The sequence below is a fragment of the Diuraphis noxia genome, unplaced genomic scaffold (genome assembly GCF_037042655.1).
Source record: "Diuraphis noxia isolate RWA-SAM2 unplaced genomic scaffold, SU_Dnox_SAM2 contig0001, whole genome shotgun sequence".
Classification (NCBI taxonomy): Eukaryota; Metazoa; Arthropoda; class Insecta; order Hemiptera; family Aphididae; genus Diuraphis; species Diuraphis noxia.
The window spans coordinates 40,411,485-40,435,397 of NW_028301711.1; the positions used below are offsets into that span (position 1 = coordinate 40,411,485).

Sequence of the window (23,913 nt, forward strand, 5' to 3'; positions counted from 1 at the left end):
TGGCCAGCCACGCCTATAATTATATTTATACAATATTATATTGCCTACGTACAATGTTTTTGTACATAATATTATTATTAAGCACAGCATTATAACCAATTGCATAGGTTTTTATTACAAGTAGTGAACTCGGTTTACGATGATAATCCACACGCCGATTTGGTCCAACGAGTCCTGTCTGCAGATAATAATATAATTACGCTTGGCCGCCTAAAACGTATCTAATATGTGTATAATAGTGTCTTGAGCACGGCGCGTACATCACGCTCAGTGGCTCTAATTATAACGCTATATTATATTATACTGTTATGATGATGACGTGAAACTGAATCCGCTGGTCGTCTATGTGGGTGTGGCTAAGGGTAACGGGTGGGTGTGGGTGGTTGGCCGTAGATGCCACGTTTCCGCCAAAAAAGTTTCGATTTCGTAGTTTCCGCCAAAATCAATATTTTATATTACTTTAAAACGTGTTATAACAAAACAATATTAGCCATCTACCTATAGTATAATATCGTACATGCCGATTGATTTTAAATTATTTATAACTAATTCACTTTTAAAAACCGCTAATCAAACTAATACTAATAACTAATAACTAATCAAACAAAGAGAAAAAAGCCTTTATTAAATCTGGCGGAAGCAAAAATGTTTTTACTTTCAGTGGAAAACAATGGGCTCGTGTTAGAACCATTGGTGCTGTTGTCATAATGATCCGTCGATTGACTTTTTTTTTTTTAACAATTTTTGGCGTTATACACCAAAATATATATAGAACACATTTGGACATTAACTTGTAACTAGTGCAGTATATAATATTATGTTGCCTATTATTTAAGCAACGGTCAATAATTTACGTGGATGAAAAGTTTTTTTTTATTTTCTTATAAATAAATGTATTTACAATATGTAATATGTATAATAAAACAATAAGTAAATTTGAGATTTTTTTTACAAGGTTTGGAGGCTTTAGTGAATAGTGCGTCCATTGACACTACTTCAAAGGATGAAAAGTTATATACAACTTACAAGTATACATATTAAAATGTATCTGTGTAATACAAAATCACGTCCCAATAGGAACGATAAGGTTTTATTTATGTCGATATATATATTATTAGACATGTTTATTAAATAATTGAATTCTGTATAATTGGGAAATCGTGATTTTATAATCTGTATTTTATCGTGCGTAAATGAGTCATTGTTGTCGATTTTAATATGAAACATTGGAAATGTGCTGCGCAAACTACATGTGCTTTCCGGTACGCTGGCAGAATTCATTATAATATTTATAAGCTATATAGTAAATACAATACAAGGCGATTTTTAATTTTTTTTTTTTTATTGTTTTTATAATCTACTACATACTTATATGTAAATTCTGAAAGGTGTGATATATGATGTATATGGATTTTAGAGTGACTTAATTTTTAATTTTAATTGTTTAAATTATTTTTGTTGTGTCAGGATACATTTTTCTAAATCAGGAAAAGTACTCTGATCAACAACTTTAAGGTAGTTTCCTTGCAACCAATTATGTACATAGTTAATGCATTTTAAAATGATTGTAAAAAAAAAACATTAGAGAACATTTAAATATTACTATTTAAATAATTGGTGATTTTTACTCTTGTAAATTATGGGATACATCTTTATTTTTATATTCCTGAACAAAATATGTTTCTCAGAAATTCAATATAAAAAAAAAAAACATTAAATGGTTAAACGTATCTAAAGAATTTAGCTTCTTGATGTGCACCAACATTTTGCCTCTTTTCCATCCGTTTATATTATTATATTTAAATGCTTCTGACTACTCATTTGATATTCAATGTTTTTTTTTTTTTTAAATCTAAATTCTCAGTATTTTATGCTACTTCAGAATATGAGATTAAAGATGGATGTTGTTATAAAAAAAAATTTAAAACTTGTAACGATATAAAATTTGGTGATAAATGATGAAGTTTATAATTTATTGACTTATTATTAATATTGTAGACTGCCAAAATCTAAAAATGTCATAAATGCTTTAACATGACGAGAAAATGTCTAGTTAGTTTTTAATGCAATAGAATTACACTGTATTAGGAGTAGTAATATGATTTAATATGCAAGTATAACTACTTCATCTGTCGTCATGGATTGTATATACCTATATAATATATAATATTATTTATAATTATAATTATAATTATTTTAATACCCTGTGGCGGCGGCGGTGCCAGTGCTTTCGTTTCTCGGCCGCTGTGTGATTTCCGCATACCATCACATTAAATATCATAACATTATTATAATCGAGCGACGGCGTTGCACCATTGCCAAACGTTTTATGACTACTTCCATCCCGACTGACGAACTTTGCGCCCGCCGTTGTATTTTTTTGTGATTAATAAATCACACACTGCTCGTATAAAATAAACGGCTACATATATGGCATATATAAAATATGTATACGATTATACTATAATTACATTGTATGTGTGTTATTGCAGTGTCGCGTTATCGCCAATTGTGTACTTATCATTATTTTCGGGCGTGTACGTGTAAGCATACAGGGTGATTCACGCGCCAATTTCGCTCACCCACATTTTTATCCTATAGCCAAAATTCGTTCTGATTCTGAGTTTTTTTAGTATGCCAGTATATAGGGCCGTAATAACATTTCAAAGTCCATTCGTTCGAATTTCGAATTCACAGATTTCCCGCGAAAAGTCATCAGATTCATAATTTACGTGGAATAAGGCCATTCCTGCATTTGTCATCATAAGTTGTTGGTATCTCCACTGGGGAAAAGCGGGGAAACCCTGAATATAATATTTGAAAATGAGTGTTTTAAAATCCCCAAAAATCAGAATTTCAAAATTAATTCATCAAAAGCAATAACGGAGGTGAACCTGCTCAGTGAATCATTCAGTATATTATAATTATTTTATTAATCATTTATGTGTGGTACTTTAATATCTACCTATAATATTATTGTTCACTCATTGGGCATAATATTATAATATGATATTCAATAATTATCATTGTCGCCGCAATATAATATTATATTTCGTCCGACTTCATTCTTATCGCCGAACGGGACGGACAACCCGCGGTCGCTGTGGTAATATATTATGATAATATTGTTATTCGTAGCGACTATATTAGTTTTGGATCTGTCCTATATAGTCGTAGCAAGATTACCCGTAATCCAATGTACGATCATTAATGTTGTACCCGACTATATTGCCATCGTTATGTTTTTCAAATCCATTCATCCTACGCGCGCATCACGTGCCTCCCCCCCCCCCCCCAAAAAAAAAAAACAAAAAAAAAAACGATTTAACATTGGCAAAGCGCGACAAATAATATTAATGTTGTCCTCGTATTAACGTTTTTATATTATAACATTATATTTGTATGATTATTGTTAAATCGCTTCTTAATGTGATTATTTTTATTTTTCTGTATATCAAAAAAACTTAGTGCTTACTTATACCTAACATGATCTGATATACAAAATGTCAAAAACTTACTTTTGTATCCCTAAGTTTAAATGGTTATTGTAAAAAAAAAAAAACATTATATTATGTCGCGTACGTTATAGACGTTTGGCTTTTATCGGTTTTCTATGTATTGTCGTCATTGCGGCCCGGTGACCGTTTGATGAACGCGCGTGTACACACACACACATATATATATATATATATATATACGTGCAAGTGCTCTACTCTCATGGACTCCATAGAAAAAAAACCTTATCTAGCCGGGTGAGTCGACGAAAAGAAAATCTTGTACATAGGTACGGCGCGATATCGTGAAATGTAGGTAGTATTATAATATTATATAATATGCATAAAATCGATAAGGAAAAAACAAATATTAATAATTGGAAAAAAAAACAAATAAAACGAAATATACTCAAAACCTATGTTGAGCCCAGCGATAAGATATACTACTTACATGTACCTATACGTATATAATAATAATAATATATACCATATTTCGCATGTATTAGTGATTTCTCGCCGACCTTGCACAATATTATTGCATTGAATGTTTGAACTATACTATATATATAGTTGGCGCGTATTATGCATAATAATATGTGCTGCAGGTACCTATGTTATTTTACGCATAATATAACACACAACTGGTCTTTGAGTTTCAAAAGAAAACTTTGCCTCAAATGTGTGTGTGTGTGTGCACGAGTTTAATTTTACAAGTGGCTACGGACAAATGGACAGAGAACAACAGTGCACAGTTAAATTATGCGAGTTTGTTACTAACGAATAATAGAAAAATCGTACTTTTTTCATAAGAATGTGTATTTGTGTGCGTGTGTTGTAGGCATATCCACCCACACGATTCATTTTAGTCTTCAGACATTTTCCATTGCCTTTTCAGTGTCACAAAATAATAACATAATAATTTAGTAGGTATGAAACTATATACATAAACTACAATACATATTACAATATCTATACCTACTATGCGGGATAGTAGTCAAAAGATATGTACCTATTGTATAATATTATTATACAAATGTGGAATTTACTTGTAAAAAAATCTTCTCAAATACTTTGTTACATGTGCACACTGTACATAAATTACGAATATATTTTTTTTTTCATTTTTACTACCTAGCTTACTTATTCTTATAAAATTATTTCCCTCAAGAAAAAAAATCAACGTTATTCATTGCATTAATTAAAACTATTTGTTAATTCAGAACAGAAAATAATTCATAAAATAAACAATACCTACAACTGTTTTAAAACAATATAAGTTCAATATCAACAACAATTTTTATCCAAAACTAAACCACATATTATCTAATCATTGTACACAACCAAGTTTCAACTTTGACTGAAAAAAACCTGACAATAATATTGAAAATAATATTTTGGGCACGGACATAATATTATAGCGATATTATTGCGTCAATCGGCAAAAATAATATATTAGTTTATTGAACTTTAGGAATTCAAAATTTTTTTTTTAAATCCGATTAAATTCACTAATCATTATTACAATAAGAGTACCTACTTAATACTTATTTTAAGCGTGTTTCGTATTATTTTATAAATATATGTATGTCAGACCCGTGTGAAATTGGTGGGGTGGGTGGGGGGTTAAACCCCCGCCGTTTCCGAAAAATATAAATTGCGATTTGGTAAATGTATTAATATTATTAAATACCTAGTAGGTATAATTATTGATGTATTTGTAAATTTATTATAACGATGGTGTATTTCATCGTATATTTAATACAAATATTTTTTATATACTTACTTACAAAATGAATATAAATACTTATAGAAGACTATTTAATCATTGATGTGTATACATTTTTTTTTTTTTTTTGAAACACGCCCCTACCCTATTCAGAAATTCCGTGCACGTGTCAGGTTTAATATAATGATGATTTTCTTATACTGAACTCTTATGCAACAGTTTAATATGATAATAACGAATTTGTTTGTTTTTTTTCCCTTTGATACAGTACTCAAACAGCAACAACAGGATACCGACGGCCTCATCGCCAGCCAACACCAACAGCAGCTCGAGCTCCAACACCAACGGCGGTGCATCGTTGCAATCGTCTAACCAGCCGACTACTAGTTCGCCGTCGTCAGAATGTCAATCAGCCGCGCCGGCACAGCAGTTGTCCAAGACCAATCTTTACATACGCGGATTGAACCAAAACACAATGGACAAGGATTTGATTACCATGTGTTCGCAGTGAGTATAATATTAAATAAAAATAATTACATACAATAATTATTAAAGTTATTGAGTTTATGCGTAGTGTATTATACGAGTGTCACGTTTTGTGTATAAATAATAACATTAATAAACTTTACGTTACACATAAACTACTAAATAGGTATCTATCATCTATGGTATTTAATTGGGTATCTGTAATTAAAGTAAATGTGGTAGCCTTGCGGTTATGGTCTGGTAGAGAATAACCTAATAAGTGACATCTAACAATTTATCTGCTGGTAAAGTTGTAGGTAGGTAGCAATAACTTGATTTACCCAAAAACCTGCACTTGAGATGTTCAGTAACAATGGGTAATATATTTGTTTGAATTTTGTTTTTCGAACGTTTCAAAGATCATTCTCTTCCAATAAGATCAAAAGAATTCTTGTCATTATAAATCGATCACAAGTCCACGTGTAGTCTGGCACTCGAAATTTAAGTGGTATTCAACGCTTTAATTTAATTTTTAGTACCTATAGTTTTACTACTTTGGATGGAAAAATATTCAAAGCGTTCATTATTAAATTACAACACTACATTCCTTAAGCATTTAGCATAAGTATCATACGATATATCTATCGTTGAGGTATATAAATTTATCGATGATAAAACTTGAACAAGAGGATTTTAAATGACAATGAAAAATTTAAGACGTATCTAATCGTGATACCGGACCTTTATATTATATTAGATATTATTAAAACTTTGACATTTAGTAGAGAAAACTCGTCGATTCAAAAATAGTAAAATCTGTGTAAATTATTTTTGTTAGATTGTTCTTTTTTTTTTAAATATTATGTTCAGGATTTTTTGCTTGAAGTTACACAATAGCGTGCATCAATACAAGTTACTTATACTCTAAAGCAGTGAATCGGTATTATGTTTTGTATGCATGTACTGGGTACATATTGTTTTTGTTATCAAAGTTCATGTGTATTGTGTATAATGTAAGTTATAAGAACGATTTTACAATGTTGTAAACATTTCCTGACTTACATCTTTTCGCTCGAGTCGATATTTTATCGTGTATAGTGTGTGAGTATTTAAATATTTTTTATTTTACGCAATTTCATAATATATATGTATATATATATATTATATATTTCTTCAACCTACAGTGTATTGAATTTCATTGAAATCCGCTTAAATTATATTGTTCTTTAGGTTTTGGCTCAACAAAAATCAAGTCGAAAATAAATAAAATAAATAATTATTATACATAATAAATAGTGCATATCTCTACTTATAAAGTAATATTTATTTAATTTAAAATAGTATTTTATTACATAATATTATAGATGTTAGGCTCGTTATCCGATAACTAGCAAACAAAATTAACGATTTTGTAATAAGTTTTACAACAACAAAATATTATAAAACTTATGCATTGAAATTTAATTACCTAATTCAATTTTCTAATTTAAAAATTAAAATATTTTATATAAATATCATGTAATGTATTTTATATAAAACGACGATTAATTTCAACATTTTAACATGTAATTTTTAATTATTAGGCTATGTGTTAAAAAATTGCTACCACGTATTGATATGTTCATATAGGTATCATTAAATAATATTAAGTATATATTTTCTTGCAAAAAGTACTTTTTATATGAAAGAAAAATCTTATTCAAGAATTCAATGAACCTTACAGTCAATATATTGCGTTTGCATATATATATTAAATAAAATACTTTTAACCACAAAAGTAATCACGTATAACAAAGCCTTTAAAAGAAATGGATAAAAACTTTTTTATTTTAATCGGTTGGTACTTTGATTTTCGTTTTCGTTATAAAAACGACTGACTTGGTTCATTTCAAAATGTTTTTTTTATTTTTTTTTTATGATATTCCGTGGTTAGAGGTTACCGTAAATTTATTTTTGAATATAAATATATACTTTTACATAATATAGGTATATGTTTTACGTACCTAATATATTCAACCTGATTTCCGCGTATATGCATAGCAGCGATAGTTTTAAGTTATACTTATAAAGGGTATATTTGTAAGCTTTGGTTTATTCAAACTTTTTGTCGTCTTATAAGGATTACTTTTGTGGATGTAATCCTTGCTAGGTTTTTAAACTTTATATTGGAATTCTCTTACTCCACCTACTCACCCGCGTATACACTTTTTAAACCAATATTGTATCAACATTTTCTATTCATTATTATGCATATTATTATTATTTTCATCATTCAAAGCCATACATACAATATAATCAATTGCACACACATCCATGATTTAGCGTAGTCAGTCTCGGGTGATAGAACGGTCTGTTTTATCCGCCCACCGAATTCACGTCTGCCTGCTTGCAGAGCATCTTGATTTATACTCTGCTGCTGTGCACACAACAAGATATGACATTCCAACAGATTACATCATTATACTGTATAACTTTGATGTGCTTAAACTATTACATTGATTCAGAAGAATTTTATCTAAAATATTTTTATTTTTTATTTTTATAGATATGGCAACATAGTTTCAACTAAAGCGATACTGGACAAGAACACCAACAAGTGTACGAGCGACGTATTGTATAATATAATTTTTTGGGAGTTAACTCGAAGGGGAGGGACTATTAAGATAAGTGGGATAAAAACAGAGACAAATGTGTATGATTTTGAAGAAAGTAATCGATAAATGTACGGGGAAACGCATGTTTTGGATGTATATAGAAAGATATGATGTGTGATTCCGAATATGTACTTTGGACTGGTGATAATTATATTTTAGGGTGAAACAGAATTATCTGTGAATGGATGCAGTGAACAGGAGCGTCTAGTATTTTGTACGTCAAGATTAAATGATATATTAGAAAAAAAAACTATTGCACAAGGAACTGAGGACCAGTCCAGGATCGGACTGTTGGGGAATGGAAATTAAACAGAATAGAAAACGAGTGTAGGAGATACGAAAGTAATACTAAAAGTGATGTGTGCAGTGACTTGGGATGATAGAGTAAGAAATTAATTAAATTGATGTAGTGTATATTCGTAGGAGTGACGCCAATTGTAGAATAAACGACGGAAAATTGCTGATATGGCTCGACCATGTTTGAGGAGAGGTGTCTTTGAGTTGGTGAGAGAGGCCATAGAAATTGTATGTAAAACGAAAAATAGGGAGAGGAAGACCGGAGAAGAGGTGCATAGATAGATAGACAGAGAATAGAGAATGACGCGAGAATAGCTGGCGTGAGTATAAAGAGTGGCGTGGAGGACAGAGCACAATGGAAGTGTAGGTCGATCGTGGCCGATCCCATGTATAGTTAGGAACGAAGGGTGAAGAGAAAGAAGAAAAAGATTTACGTCGTTACCTATATTATTATTGAAATTATTAGTTTTTTTTTTCCACAGCAGACGTCGTCCCTTCGTTAATATAAGTCCCTAGTATCTTGACCCTTTGACTCTAACACTATTCTTTTGTGTTCTTGTGCGTGTGATATAGGTTACGGATTTGTCGACTTCGAGTCGGGCTCGTGCGCTGACGCCGCGGTCAAAGGTCTGCAAGCAAAAGGTGTCCAAGCCCAAATGGCTAAAGTGGGTATTCCAGTTCAACGTAGAGCGGCCACTGTACGTTTGTTGCATGGATATTATTTATTCTATATATTATATTATACACTTAATATTTAAAAAAAAACCTCTGTCGCTGTCAAACAGTATATACACGCTGAGTATAATAAATACGTTTTACGTTTTTCTCTCATAACGATAATATTTGTAAACATAATATTGTCGTGATGCGTCCATATCGTCACACATATTTAACATGTGAATGTTTACGCTGTATATTATGTTTATCGGTATTATTGTTATTTTTATAACAGTGTGAGCCTAAATATATCTGCAGTGTCCATGCTTGTGTCTGTGCGGGTGTTGTACTATATTATTATTATTGTTATATTTAAAATGTTTGTACCATTTTTTTTCCAGGGTGGACATATCCATATAATATAAAATACATTACCCGTACTATACGTCTATACGTACGCTCATTACTCATTAGTAATACGATACTTTAATAATAACGATAAAATCATATACTTACCTATCTACAACTAAACACTGTTGGTGGTTGGTTTTATGAAAAATAATATCATATATCTCATTCTTATCGCGTCTTTAATCTTTATATATACGTGTACCTATATATGTTTGTACTTTTATTTGTGTTTCCAACAATAATGTGCCCCTAAGTGGTTTTCAGTGTATTTAGCGCCTATACGGTATAATAACATCGTACGGTGACCGCATACAGATAAGCCCTAAATATCGCGTCCCTTCTCCCTCTATATAGGTGAGGGTTATAAACTTATAACCGTTCTATTGTCAATTTTATTCGATAATTTTAATGTTATTTAATGTTTCGTCTTATCGTTGGATATCCTCGACGTGTATCTGTCGGTCGGACGCCATTGCTGCCGAACGCGTGCCAACGTGTAATCGTTGTCGCCGATCGACCAATATTATTTTTTAAGTCATTTCGAACTTATCAATAGACGTCTGTTGTAGTTGTCTACGTATTTGGATGCCTTATGTAGTTATGTCGTATTCGTCATTTAAGTGGATGACTCACTCGCCTGTATATTATGCTCGTCTCGCCCATTTATTTATATCGTATATAATCGTAATCATTATTCTAGATAAATGTATACATAAAAAATCGATTAATGCAATTATTGTACAGGACTGGCACACATTAGGACATTGTGAGGAAAAAAAACGACGTACAATATTATATTAAATATATTTTTATCAACACATTTTTATGAAAAGACAAAACCATTCTTTAATATTATATTCGATCCACCGACAACCTGTAATTTATTATGGTCATATATGCGCATTTTTAGTTGTAAAAACATAATAATATTCGATATACTTCTAAATATTTTAAAATACCGATTATTTTTCAGTCTTTAGGTTTGAGTTGTGAGTGTCTTCGAGGTTTTCTTGGTTTTAAATGTAAAAAAAAAAAAAACATTTGTTATATTATAATAATGGATACACATTAAAAACCCATTATTGCTGAACGTTTATTTTAAATTATTCAACTACCTATCATATAGAGTTTAAGAAATAAAGAAAATTACAAGAACTATTTTGTTGACAAATTATTAATTTTAATTTGCTTCACTTTAAATCTAAAAAAATAAACTAGTTTACGCCCTTAAAAAAAAAAAAAATGTAAAACATAATTTTACATGATGTACGATAGTAGGTATAACATAATCTAAATCGAGCAATTGTATAACAAAATTGAACTAAACTTTTTCTCTTAAAAATTATACAATTGTTTTTCTGACTCAAGTTATATTTCAACTTAAACGATATTGTCTCGTACAACTTGTAATTTTCCTAATAACAAGTCAACAGTTGTCGTGAAATTCAAATTATTATGTTTGACGATGGTTTTTTTTTTATACTTATTTTATCATAATTACTGTCGTTCTGAAGGTTACTCGATATGGGTCTAAACGAATTTAACCAGATGGTAGTAATTTATGTTGAAACTGAAACGTTTTTTTTTTTTAACTTTGTTACCTGTCACATTTATTAAACTGCTTTAATACACGAGTTGGAAATTATTTAATTAGGTTTGTCTGTTTCTATAATCTAATTTACTTAAAAACGTATTGACGTAGTCCAAATGTAATTTTAAGTAGATAAAATGTATTTTAGGGTATTCTCATGGGGGAGGATATGGGAGATATACATACCATCAGTGACCTTATTTATAATCCCAATTTGCTGATGATTTTGATAATGAAGTGTTTTTTTTTTTCAATGCTCTACTACACTGTAGGTAAGTGGCAAATATTAATCAATATTTATTTGTTGATAATTGATGAATAATTTTCGATTCGTTGTCCTTTTACTGGCTATCGACCATTTGAAAACCATGTTACATTAATTTACTTCGGCTTTGGCATTTAAACCGTCATTAATTCTGGACTAAAAAAAAAAGAAAAGAATAATCGTAAATTCTCTAAAACAGCCTCGTCAAAATTCGATTCATTATTATGTAGTTTTACGTTGTTTTTCATTATTTACCTATTTAAAAAGAAAATCGACAATCGACGACATTTTTACAATAATAAATGGCAATTCATTTTTATTTTTAAATATGTGGCTAGGGTAAAAATAATATATTTTATTGAGATTAAACGTATATTCTGTTGTTATTTTAGTGGTGGCAGTAGTTTGACCCCACATAAAACTTTTCAATCAATTTTTCCATCCACCTCCACTAAACAAATCCTCAGAACGTCGCACTGTCGTAATCTATCTATAGACCTTCAAATAAACAGTGAAACTCTAACGTAGCTTTTTTAGGCATGTTTTCGGATTATCTTCAAGACTTCAAATAATGATTATATATTTGATAGATGTTATTGTAGTCTGTGCGGGGATTTATATTGTTTGATAAATCGATTTATTGTACTTACGGAATTCGCTTGAAATTTGAGTTTGGATCTCGTGACGATCTTCGATTCGATATAAAAATACACAACTATTGCGTTGAACACATCTGTGCTAAATAAAAATAACACACACAAGTCCAAATGGTCAATAGTTTAATTTGTTGTAATGGACTGGACGAATTAAGTGAATACTTGCAGTACATAAGACATAAGAGTAGTCGATTTTTATTCGAAACGGGTAGGTATTGGTACCTAAAAGTGTATATTATATTATGTTTGAGACTTTTAATCTCGGTAATCTCCTAAGACGACCGTCGTGGGTCATGTACACGTTATTCACAATATTTTCAGAAATCAAACTCTAAGCCACAGCCTTTGTTAGGATCACAAAACGCCGTGTGGTGGTAACGCGTGGGACAATGAGAATAAAGAAAACAGCGAATTCGGCTTAAAAATCAATAGTTTCAAAACCTCTCGAGTAATTTTGAAACGCTAAATCTACTTATAGACGTCGTCGTCGTCGTTAATACTACGCCCGCGATGTATGTGCAGACATTTAAACCGCGGCTTACAATCTCTCTGTTTCTCTCGCTCTCTCTGGCCGCTTCCCCGCCTACGCTTCTGTTTTATTGTCAATAGCTTCCGTTTTCTGTCTACGCGCCTCTTAATGATAATATTGTCTTTGCAATTGTGTTTGACTAATGGCCATGGGATTATTAAAATATTGGCATATACCACATAATGTTAAATTACACGATGTTCCAAACGTCTGAACGAAACTACTGTGGTACGCTCGTTAAGACGATGCACAATAAAAATAATAATATGTTTGCTCCTCATCGTTCGTCGATTTATTTTCCCATAAGACTCTGCAGTAATGACGTGATTCGTGTCGACGGATACGACCTGCAATCCTTATTAAACTATTATATTTTCTTCCATCTGCGTTTGAGCGTTTTTTTTTTTTTTTTGTACGTTTTTTTGCGTTTTGATCGTTTAGCAACAATAATCACCTACAATATACACTACAGTGTAACGCTTTCAATACTTTTATACTATTATATATGCTATGTGTTAAATGTATATTTTAGTTTTTTTCTCATGTGCGTAAATCTTAATAATATGTTATGACGCGTTTGACGTTTCTCCACTAATACATAATAATACATAGGTAATGTATCCAGGATTTATTTTTTATCGTGTTAGAGGATACAAATATTTAATCACATACATGCACAGACAAGCCTATGCGTGTGATCACTGCTATTGATTCAGGACATTACACAATAACGATAATGAATATTAAATTTCTTTTTTACTGTTTGGTTGTTTTTACGTTACTCAAGGAAAAATAATTTTTTAAATAATATTGTATGATTTAATTTTATTAGCAGCAAGAACAAGACCCGACCAACTTGTACATAGCCAACTTGCCACCGAATTTCAAAGAGAACGATTTGGATACGCTATTGTCGAAGTTTGGTCAGGTAGTATCGACTAGGATTTTACGTGATACAAATATGGTCAGCAAAGGGGTCGGATTTGCTAGGTAAATCATATTATAATGCCTATTATTTGTGTACAAATGTGAACTTTCTCTCGAAAAGACATTTTTTCATATATTTATTTTCAGAATGGACTCTAAAGAAAAGTGTGAACAAATCATTCAAATGTTCAATGGCAATCCGTTGCCGGGGTCTAAAGAACCTTTGCTTGTCAAATTCGCCGACAGTGGTCAAAAGAAGAGGAACCCAAGCTATAGATCAGACTCTCGTTTGTGGAGAGAATCAGAGGTACGTTTTGAACTTTGTATATATTATACTTATTTACCCACCTAGATAGATTTTAACTCGAAATCCCATACGCGATCGCTTCAATTTTAAACATTTAATTTCATCATAGGTATATACATTAAATGCATTAGAGTTTACAATTTATTATCCTCGAGGTTCAATGTGTCTATTCTATATTCACTTAATATTATTCGATATTTACTTTAATTTTTCAGTATCGCTATAAGTTGACCACATTATTATTGATGATTAATATATATATATATATATTGGACATTGCCGCTCATAATCTACAATTACATAAACATTAAATGATTGATTATAGTTTTATAACTATTAATAGTTTTTGCAGAAGATAATTTAAAAATTGATCAATAGCAATACTGTTATACACATTATAACTTATTGTGTTTATGGTGTAATAATATACAATTTTACTTCAAAAATAAACATTCATATATAAAAAATGTTTAACTAAAAAATAATACTAAATATGATTTTGTTTAAGATCTATAGAAATTGCATCAAAGTTTTAACCATTTAATACTATTTAACGAACTTATAATAGTTATAAAGTAAAACAATTCATATCATGATGCAATATCTGTAGTAAAATTAAAAGTTATTTGTGTATATTACATAATTAGGACACAATTCATATAATTTTACATATTTTTAGTGTTTATTATACAAAAATAGCTAGCTTACATTAAAATGCGTTTCATGAACTATAGTCATTCAGTATAATATACAATTTTCAAACTTTATGGTATTCGCATTTTTATGGTATATATTAGATTTTTTTTCGCATTTTTAAAGGCGTGTTTTAGATTATATATTTATGATTTTAATATGCTCCTTTTTATATCGAGTTAAAAATATCGTCAAATACAAATAATTGTTCAAGATTTTATAAATGTTGTAAGCAAGTAAGTTGACAACTTGTGTAATCAGTATAATTTCAAACAAAGACATAATATTTTTAAAAACACCGATAGTCAAATTTTTTATTTAATAACAAGTTTTAGGAATTCACATGATTACTAATGGCTTTAAGAAAAACAATAATAGAGAAAATATGCGTTTAAATGAGATATCTAAAACTGTGCTCGTAAATGTGTAATTTTTTTTTTACTATTATTTAATTAAATATATGAAACTGATTGAGTTTATATTTATTTCATCATATTGTATCTAGCTGAATCTTCACAGATGTGTGTTGATTGTATAGTAATTATTTTTATAATTTTATTATTATAGTTTGTTTACCAGTGTGTTGGTTTGTGTCGAACAATATTGTTCTAAATGAAAATTAGCGATCATACATTAACCAACAGGTTTAACGTTCATTTTTCCTTAAAATACTTCTCCCTTGAAGTACGCATGACATGACGTCCCTTTAAGGACGAAGCTTTGGCCCACTACCGACTTATATTATTATTATTATTTTATTATAATATTACATTTAATGATCTTTATCTGTCCAACGTGTAAATCGTTTAATATGTATACGAGTATAATATTATTATATATTTAACATCGAGGCCTGGATGCTGAAAACTTTTTTTCTTAAAGTACTAATATTTTCTATTTAAAAATATCTTTCAATCTCACATAGACTGAAGTCATTGTCAGACTTCAATCAAATAAATATTAATCATATATAGATGTTAACATTACAGTTTAGTATTTTCATTGTTTATCTATATATGATGTTGTTGCGATTTTCATTCATTGCGACTAGAGGCAATTTTTTAAAACATTTTTAATGACATTTGCAAGACCCTAAAAAGTGCATTGACTTTCGAGCCCAAACTTATATGACCATTATTAAATTATTATTATTGTGTTTTTACTATGTATTTAATAAATTCTTACAATTTTTTTTGTTATATGACAGAACGGCGGATGTGTGCGTTTTCCTGTACAGCACTACATGTTACAGGGCTCACACGTTGGGTACGAAGCGCCCCACAACGGTCTGGCTGGGTCAGCCGGTTCGCACGTCATACCGGCCACCGCACTTGCGCAGTACGTTGGCCGGCATTACACCACGCAGGCATTGCCTGCCCACGGATACTCGATTCCGGCGTCCACGTGGCTGCCGCAATACGTGATGCAGCCTGCGCCGCCACATCATTTGGCCCCGATAGACGTATGTGCCATATTATATACAATGTATATTATACATAACATAACCTAACCTACACTTTTTGCCTATAATAACCACGTATTACTGTCCTGTTTCCTCTACCCCTATAATATTATTATTCGTACGCTACACTGAGTACTCTGGGCTCAAGACATTTTGAAGCGGCCTAAAGATCAAACTTTTCAACGAGAAATCTCAAAAAGATAAAAACAATTTATTTTTTATCATTTCTATTATTAAGGATAGTTAAATCAATCATGACCTAAAAACTACATTGAATACTTCTTCCTTGATTTAAATTTTATCAGTTTGATTTGGTCGTTAATTGGTATCATAATTTTCTGATTAAAAAACATAAATAGGTACACAATTACGTTCCTTGCGACGGTCTATATTTATTTTTATTCCACCTAGCTGTTAATATTTTAAGAGTAAAGAACAATTTGCAAAATGCGTATCATGCATTATTTTTATTAAATATTCTTTCACAGATCCAGTTTACCAAAATTGTGTGTATTTAAATTTTAAATAGGTACCCATTAATGAGTTGTACATATAAATTCAATCACTTTTGTAACTGCACTATTACAATGCAGATACAACTAGCTCATCAAGACGTGAAAATTACATTTTAGATGCTTTTCTCAATGTTTTATTCAGTTTAGGGCTTTAGTCGTGGTGTCGCCTGTTGGAAGCATAAGGATTTTGTAAAATAATGTTCAGAAACAATTTTTTAGGCTTCAATCATGATATATATATATATATATAATATCACTATATCAGTCATCGTATTTTCAAGTGATATTCTTAATTCTTATGTAAACAATTTTTATGCCATACTTGTGACAAAAAAATGACCCTCTCGGAGCCTTGTGATTAGGTACCAGTAATCTAGGGTTGAGTGCACGTCACTATTCAAGTCTAATGCTGACTAAGAATCACCTACTCCAGTTAGTTTAAAGATCAAGTAGTTTTTTTTATTACCAATAGAATCCCTCGAACTAATCGATTGGAATCATCTTTTTTAAATTCCACAATATACAACATTTAATCGATAATGATAACAATGCGAATTTTAATTTTTGTTCGATTTTCGAAATATTCTAGACGTACTCAACAAATCATGAAAATAAACGCGATTGATGTTGACTATTTTATTCTGCTATACTTTATACGTCTCAGCTATCTACTGGCTAAACGATTTCCATTTTATTAGGTATCTACACACAATATCGTTATTATAATGTTTAAGAAACTTTCATTATTATAATTTTTTTATTTTGTTTTGTATTAAATACATAGCAATAAATCAAACAATTTCATTAAAGTTAATATAGCGCTACACATACATCATTTTGAGTCTGTCATATTTTATTTTTTCACTTTGAAATCATCGTGTTCAACATAATATATAATAATAGTCTTTACCTAGCTCCACCACGACAGTTAACCTGGCATGTCGCTACGATTCCGGTTATTGGTGCCGAATCTCTGATATATATTTTAAAATATAAACTCATTAGAAGTTTATTTGTATGTTTATCTAACTTTTGTATTTATATTACTATCATACTGTTTACACTAAGACGAGGTAATTAATTTGAAATATAAATGTTTTGTTTAAGACTCCTGTATGTTGTCAGATGATTCAGCAAGCTGATCCTGGATCCGTTCAATACGGTTCAGTTATGCCGCAACTCGCCACACATATGTCTGCTTTACAGATCGGAAATGGATCAGTAAGTCTACTATGCTTTAATGGCATTTCATTACTCTTGTAGATTCTAAACGATTACAAACGATCATGTAACATATTTTTTTTTATTCTTTCTATAAAAAGCGATTATTTTTGTCGAACCCGTTTTTGTGTACGTAACTAATTTACTTAACAGCTATCTAATCTGTACGTATAAGAAAGCAATAGTATAGAGTCAGCTAGCAATAATTTAATAAGTAATGTATACATTATTGATTTAGTGTTTTGCCAGCGATTTACGATGATCGTTATTTAATCGCAATGAGAATCTCTTGATAATGTAATAAAATATCGTTTTTGTACATGTTTATTATAAAAACTGCTCATTTTCGCCTCTTTTTTTTTTAATCAAGTATCCATGTTTTAGTACGTGGCCGGCCCACACCCAGGTTATCCGTACTACACAAGCGCTGCACCAAACATAATTCACACGGTTCCAATTCCACCAGAAGAACATCCATCTACAGCGGCTTCACCCGATGACTCCTATCAACATTACTCGCACAAATAAACAAACAAACAAAAAATGCAAAACTAACCAAGTCGATAAAAATTATTTGGTAACACCCGTCTTATTTCCCAAGCTGTATTTTCGTTATTATTTTTTTTTTTTTTAATTAGTTATCTTGGCCATTTCAAAATTTAGTTAAATTTGTTTAGTTCTAAAAATTACAAAATGTAGGTGAATAATTAAACAGAAAATGTATAAAAGAATATTTGATACTATTAGTCAACCTGTTGAACTCCGTTGTGAAAAAAATTTTCAAAAAATTTTTATCAGCGCAGAGTAACAGGTTAACGATATGTTTTAGACAAACAAAAATGTTAGTTCAATACAAATTTAGCTCAATTGTGGTTTTGCGTAGAGTAATTATTTCTAAATCATTATTGTAATAGGCACTTGTTTCATTTGTCATTCCCTCCAAACAAGTCTTATCGAGTCTTGTTTTGTAAATTCCAAATTGATTGTTTCGCTCGATGCTATTTGTTTTTTCCGGACCCTTGACAACATGTCGTTTATTTTGACATGAAAATGGTTTTAAACAACGCGTTTTATCGTTTCGCGATTCATTTCATCGTGTTCAGTTATTTTTACTGAAAAAACATTAAATTCATTTTAATCGCTTCATTGTTTAGGCGTAAAATCGTAAAAACGGTTTTATATCTAAATTGTGCAGTTTTTTATTAAATGATTTTTAGAGTTATTACAGTAACATTTACTGAACGTTATATTTTTATAATGAAACGAGAATACGTATCATTATTGTAATAAAAAAGATTATCGAAAAGAGTTAATAGTAGATTCATACGGTCCAAAAAATATGTACTTATTAATAAACGTATTAAATTTGACATTCGGCATATTGCTGAATAAATTTACAGCAATGAGTTTAAAAAAAAAAAAAAATAATAATAATAATAATTATATTAAACAACATTCAATATGTCTATAACTTTTGGTCCTCAAAATAATTGTTTTTTAAATTTTAAATTATTTCTTTTTTAACATGTTCATTGAAATTATTATTTATTATTTTGTTGTGTTGAAATTCATTTTTTGATTTTTAAAAATATTGTGTATAAAGTTAAAAGTGTTTTGAGTTATAATTTTGTTTGTCGTTGGAGATATCGTTTATTTCTTGAAATTTGAAAGTTATGTTTATTTTAAGGGATGTCCCTTTAAGTGTATAACTGTTACACCTGTTGCAACTAAACATAAAAATAAAATAATAATAATAAAAAAAATAAAAATAAAGCCTCCAAGTGTATGTAATTTTAATATGGTAGGTAATAATAAATTCGAAATACCCGATTCGCGTTGCAGTGATCGCATCCGGTAAGTCATTGCCGAGTTCGAGTAAAATTGACAGACGAAATTATTACGTTAGTAATAAACATAAAAATAATAATAAATTAATAATGTATTTAGGGTTAAGTTAATTCATTAAGTTATTGATAAATTTAACAATAATATTTTTGTTTAATAAGTATATAGCTATGTAGCCTAATATAAGTTTAAATGTAATTTATTGTCGCCTAGTCGACCACTCCCCGCCCCTTCCCCCGTAGTATAACCATCCATTTTGTATCCGAGCGACTGAATTTTTTTTTGGTAAATTTGTCTCCTTGAAATTCTGTGATACATGTGTTAGTACATGTCAGCGGTTAATAGTCACTAAAATGTTGTGTACCGTTTGAAAAAAATGAATACATTTCAACTTTTTATTTTAAATTTAATGAAGAAATTTAAAGAATGTTTATTTTTTTACCTTTACTTAGGTACATATTTTTGAAAGATAAAAGAAAAGAGTTATTTTTGTTTTTATTATTATCATATTTTATTTATTTATTTATTTATTTGTTTTTTTTTTGTTTTTTTTTAATTTCTTCTATAATTGACGATTGATTTCGATCCATTTTTTCGGCCTATGGTTATAAATTTATAATATAATAGATATTAAAAAAAGTGTATAAATTTTATAATGTGATATTTCGTTATTCATCTAAATTTTTATGATTTTGACAACATTAGATAGTATAGTTGTAATAATAATGTGTTTGCGAATATTTTGTTTGTGTGCTTGTGTGGACTGGACTGAAAGATAAAAATATGTCATTCGTCATATTTAGAATATTTCACTCGATCGTAAATCGTGATTTCCGTCACCGATTTACAATAATAATTGATAACAAAAATGGTTATATTAATTTGAGATGTTCTCAAACGCTGTTGCCTTCTTCGACTCAATCGGGACTTTTATACGAATATCGACTTCCAACACCATACTTTGGACCACGATTTTGAATTTTATTTCATTTTATCCAGAATCGGGAACATTTATCATCGGTATCTCGTTGTTTGGTTAAAGAGAATTGGTACCGACCCTCCCCCCCTCACAGACTAGAGACCTTTTTGTCCATTGTAATCTTTTTTTAAATTTTTTTCCGCGTACGACTGACCCCAGTTACATCGAAGTCTTCTACCACAAAGTTCACCACCACAATTCGCATAAACATACTAATAACTCACAATAATATTTTCGTTTTTATTTCTCCACGATTTTCTCATCCCTCCCCACGACGCATTAGTCAGGTCGATACTTTTGTTTAATTTATAATATTTTGTATAATATAATTTATAATACATATTATGTGGTTTATATAATTTAAGAATAATTTTTAAAGGAAAAAAATCAATAATTGACCTACGATTTTTATTATTGTTTAATTAACAATAATATCCCATTAATAACGCTCCATTAATCCAAAAGATATTATTATATAGTAAAACTGCAGAAATCGTGCCTCGGTGCTTGTTTTATGACTGTACTAAAAAAATACGTTTGTTTTAAATAGCTTTTTTTATTTTCTTATTTTTCTCTCTTTTTCTCGTCGTGAGTTATACAGATTTTAGTTTTATTATTTAGTTTTTTTTTTTTTGTATTATTATTTTCGATAAATTTATAAAATATATATGATCTATTAAATATGTGTAAATACGGTTTTGAAAGAAAATTTTAAACAAATTTTCTCGATTCCATTGTAATTGTAACGCCCTTTTTAAAAATCGTAGTAATGCTATCTTAATTTGACTGTATTTCACTCAAAGTATAGTTTATTATTATTATTATTTGGTATTGTTTACTTACGTTTTTTAGTAAATTGTCTTTCTTAGTACGAAAAGCGATTTTCTTAGAGAATTTCTGGGTTAACTATGAAATGAAATTGTACATACATACGACTGTTCAAATTTTACAGGGGTATTTTTGTATTCTGTCCCATAAAAAAAAAATATAATAAAAATGTAATAATAAGACTTGGTTTCGCCTAAGCGCCTTTGTCTGAATAAAACGTATGAAGTTTTAAATGTGATATTTAGCACATCGGTGTCTTCCCAGGACGCTATTTGCGCATGATTATTTGTGTTAAAGACAAAATGAAAATATCGTTAAAAAAGTAAATATTTTTCCGCGAGTTCCGGAGATTGATTTATTACGTGCCTACTAGTTTTCCGTTCACACGATTTAACATAGAGGTACGACCTCAGTAGATCGGGATGAAATAAAATTGAAAATAAAATCGAATAGGTAATAATATAAATAATAAATAATGCATCAAAAAATTTTGGTATGCAAACATTTCCGATTCAAGTACGACATAAACTATGTACGTATATTATAATAATATATTATAGTATGAAATCTGTTGCGGTTTTCGGCGTTTCCAAACAGTGGCCTTACATCAAATTAATATTCTGCGTGTATAGATCATGTTCTGTTTATAAATTAAAATATTTTTTCTTAAATGTAATTTGGCCGATGACATGTTATAATTACTATTTATCATAATATCTGGACCTAGACGTAATGTCGATAACAACTCTTCGACGTGTAATATAATAATTATAATGTACGTATGTGTATATGTGCGTTTAATATTTCAAAAGAATAATAATAAAATATTATCTAATATAGCACGTATTACCTACGTTTAATAATATGATTTAAAATTCGAACGTTATAGTATGTAACGACTTATTTGTAGTATGTAAGTTTTAAGTGTTATTATTATGATAATGATAACGATATTATGTTTACATTAATTAAAAGTCTAATATTAAATTCATTTTATTTCTGCAGCGTACTGCGCGTACGCTACACATGATTAGCCTAAATATTATAATAATATTAAGAGAAAAATAAAAATTAATAAAAAGGACGACTGTTCGAATGTCGTTTTTTCGAAGCTGTTTTAAACATAATATAGCTTGTCATTATTTTTGTTTCCGAAAAACAAAACAATTTAGCTTTAGTATGTTAAGAATTTTTTTTTTTTTGCTTTTAAACGTACGTCTTAATTTAAATTTAAGTTAGTGATAACGATAAAATTTCAATAAGCAAAAAATCTGTATTGAAAAAAAATTATATTAAGAAAGGAGAAATAATAAGTAATATAGTATATAATAATATAATATATATATATATATATATTAAGTATGTGCGAACAAGATGTTTGTACGTTGTGATTGAGACTGCTGGTCCCCCCTCCCTAAAATCGGCGGGTAAAAAGTTGCGTTAAAAGATAATAATTATAATTATAATTAAAACATAAAAAATTAATGTGAAAAAAAAAGAGTTGCCCATAACATCTGGTACTCACGGCTTAACTCATTTATATCACCCGGTGTCTTGTATTATTAATTGTGACTGATCATTGTTATGTAGAAGGCCTTAGTTATTAAGTCTTGCCGTAAAATTTATGTGTATAGTTTAATGATTTATCCCTGTATGATTTTTTCTCCTTTCTGATTTCGCTGAGTTCGAGTTCAAAAATTGATTATTATAAATTATTATTGATATTATTTAATATTATACGTATTTTATAATTTTTTCTTTCATTTAATTAATTAATTTATAATACTATTATTTTTTTTTTTTTTTTTGTATATTATTGAATTATATTTAATATTATGTCTCATTTAAACGTAGGTCTCGTTTGTTCATTTTTTTTTTTTTTTTTTTTTGTTTTGTTTGTATTGGGTTTGATAAATTTTGGCGTTGTTGCATTTTAAGGATAGGTTATATTATAATTATTAAGTTTTTTTTTCATAGACTAAGACTACTATTTGCGTGATTGTGAAAATTGAATAAAAACAACAAAAAAATTAATAAAAACTAAAGTTATTACGAAATTGCCTTGTGGTTTTTTTAGTCATCTGATATTATATGTTTTTACACATTTCCTCTAGGTATTTCGCTTGAAAAAACGTTAATAAATAGAAATAACATAATATAAATATTTAAATATTTAAATCTTCAACGTGTTTTATTATCAAGAAGGTGTTAAGCGTCTGGAAGGGACGATATTTCGATAGAAATTTCGTTCTTCATCGAAACTTCAAAATGATTTGTATTACACATCAATACATGTTGTGTTCAGATTCTCAACAAAAATAAATAAAAAATTATAGAGTATATACCTACCAAAGAAACAATATTTTTAATTAAAAATATAAAACTGATCTT

The 23,913-nt window shown here is 29.4% G+C and overlaps 1 protein-coding gene across 6 annotated transcripts in view; it reads left to right on the forward strand.

Moving 5' to 3' along the window:
- Window positions 1-23,579, forward strand: part of shep (RNA binding motif single stranded interacting protein alan shepard) — a 130,491-nt gene extending 106,912 nt beyond the window's left edge. For 3 of the 6 annotated variants that reach the window (XM_089218563.1, XM_015524293.2, XM_015524298.2), the window contains 8 exons: window positions 5,489-5,727; window positions 8,231-8,283; window positions 9,210-9,334; window positions 13,578-13,735; window positions 13,820-13,979; window positions 15,880-16,134; window positions 17,757-17,870; window positions 18,255-23,579. In XM_089218563.1, the coding sequence (XP_089074689.1) occupies window positions 5,489-5,727; window positions 8,231-8,283; window positions 9,210-9,334; window positions 13,578-13,735; window positions 13,820-13,979; window positions 15,880-16,134; window positions 17,757-17,870; window positions 18,255-18,398 (1,248 nt within the window). In that variant the 3' untranslated portion in view covers window positions 18,399-23,579. Of the gene's footprint in view, window positions 1-5,488; window positions 5,728-8,230; window positions 8,284-9,209; window positions 9,335-13,577; window positions 13,736-13,819; window positions 13,980-15,879; window positions 16,135-17,756; window positions 17,871-18,240 lie in introns of all 6 variants that reach the window. The other 3 variants (XM_015524297.2, XM_015524296.2, XM_015524295.2) reach the window with 3 other exon arrangements.
- Window positions 23,580-23,913: the final 334 nt, after the last annotated feature.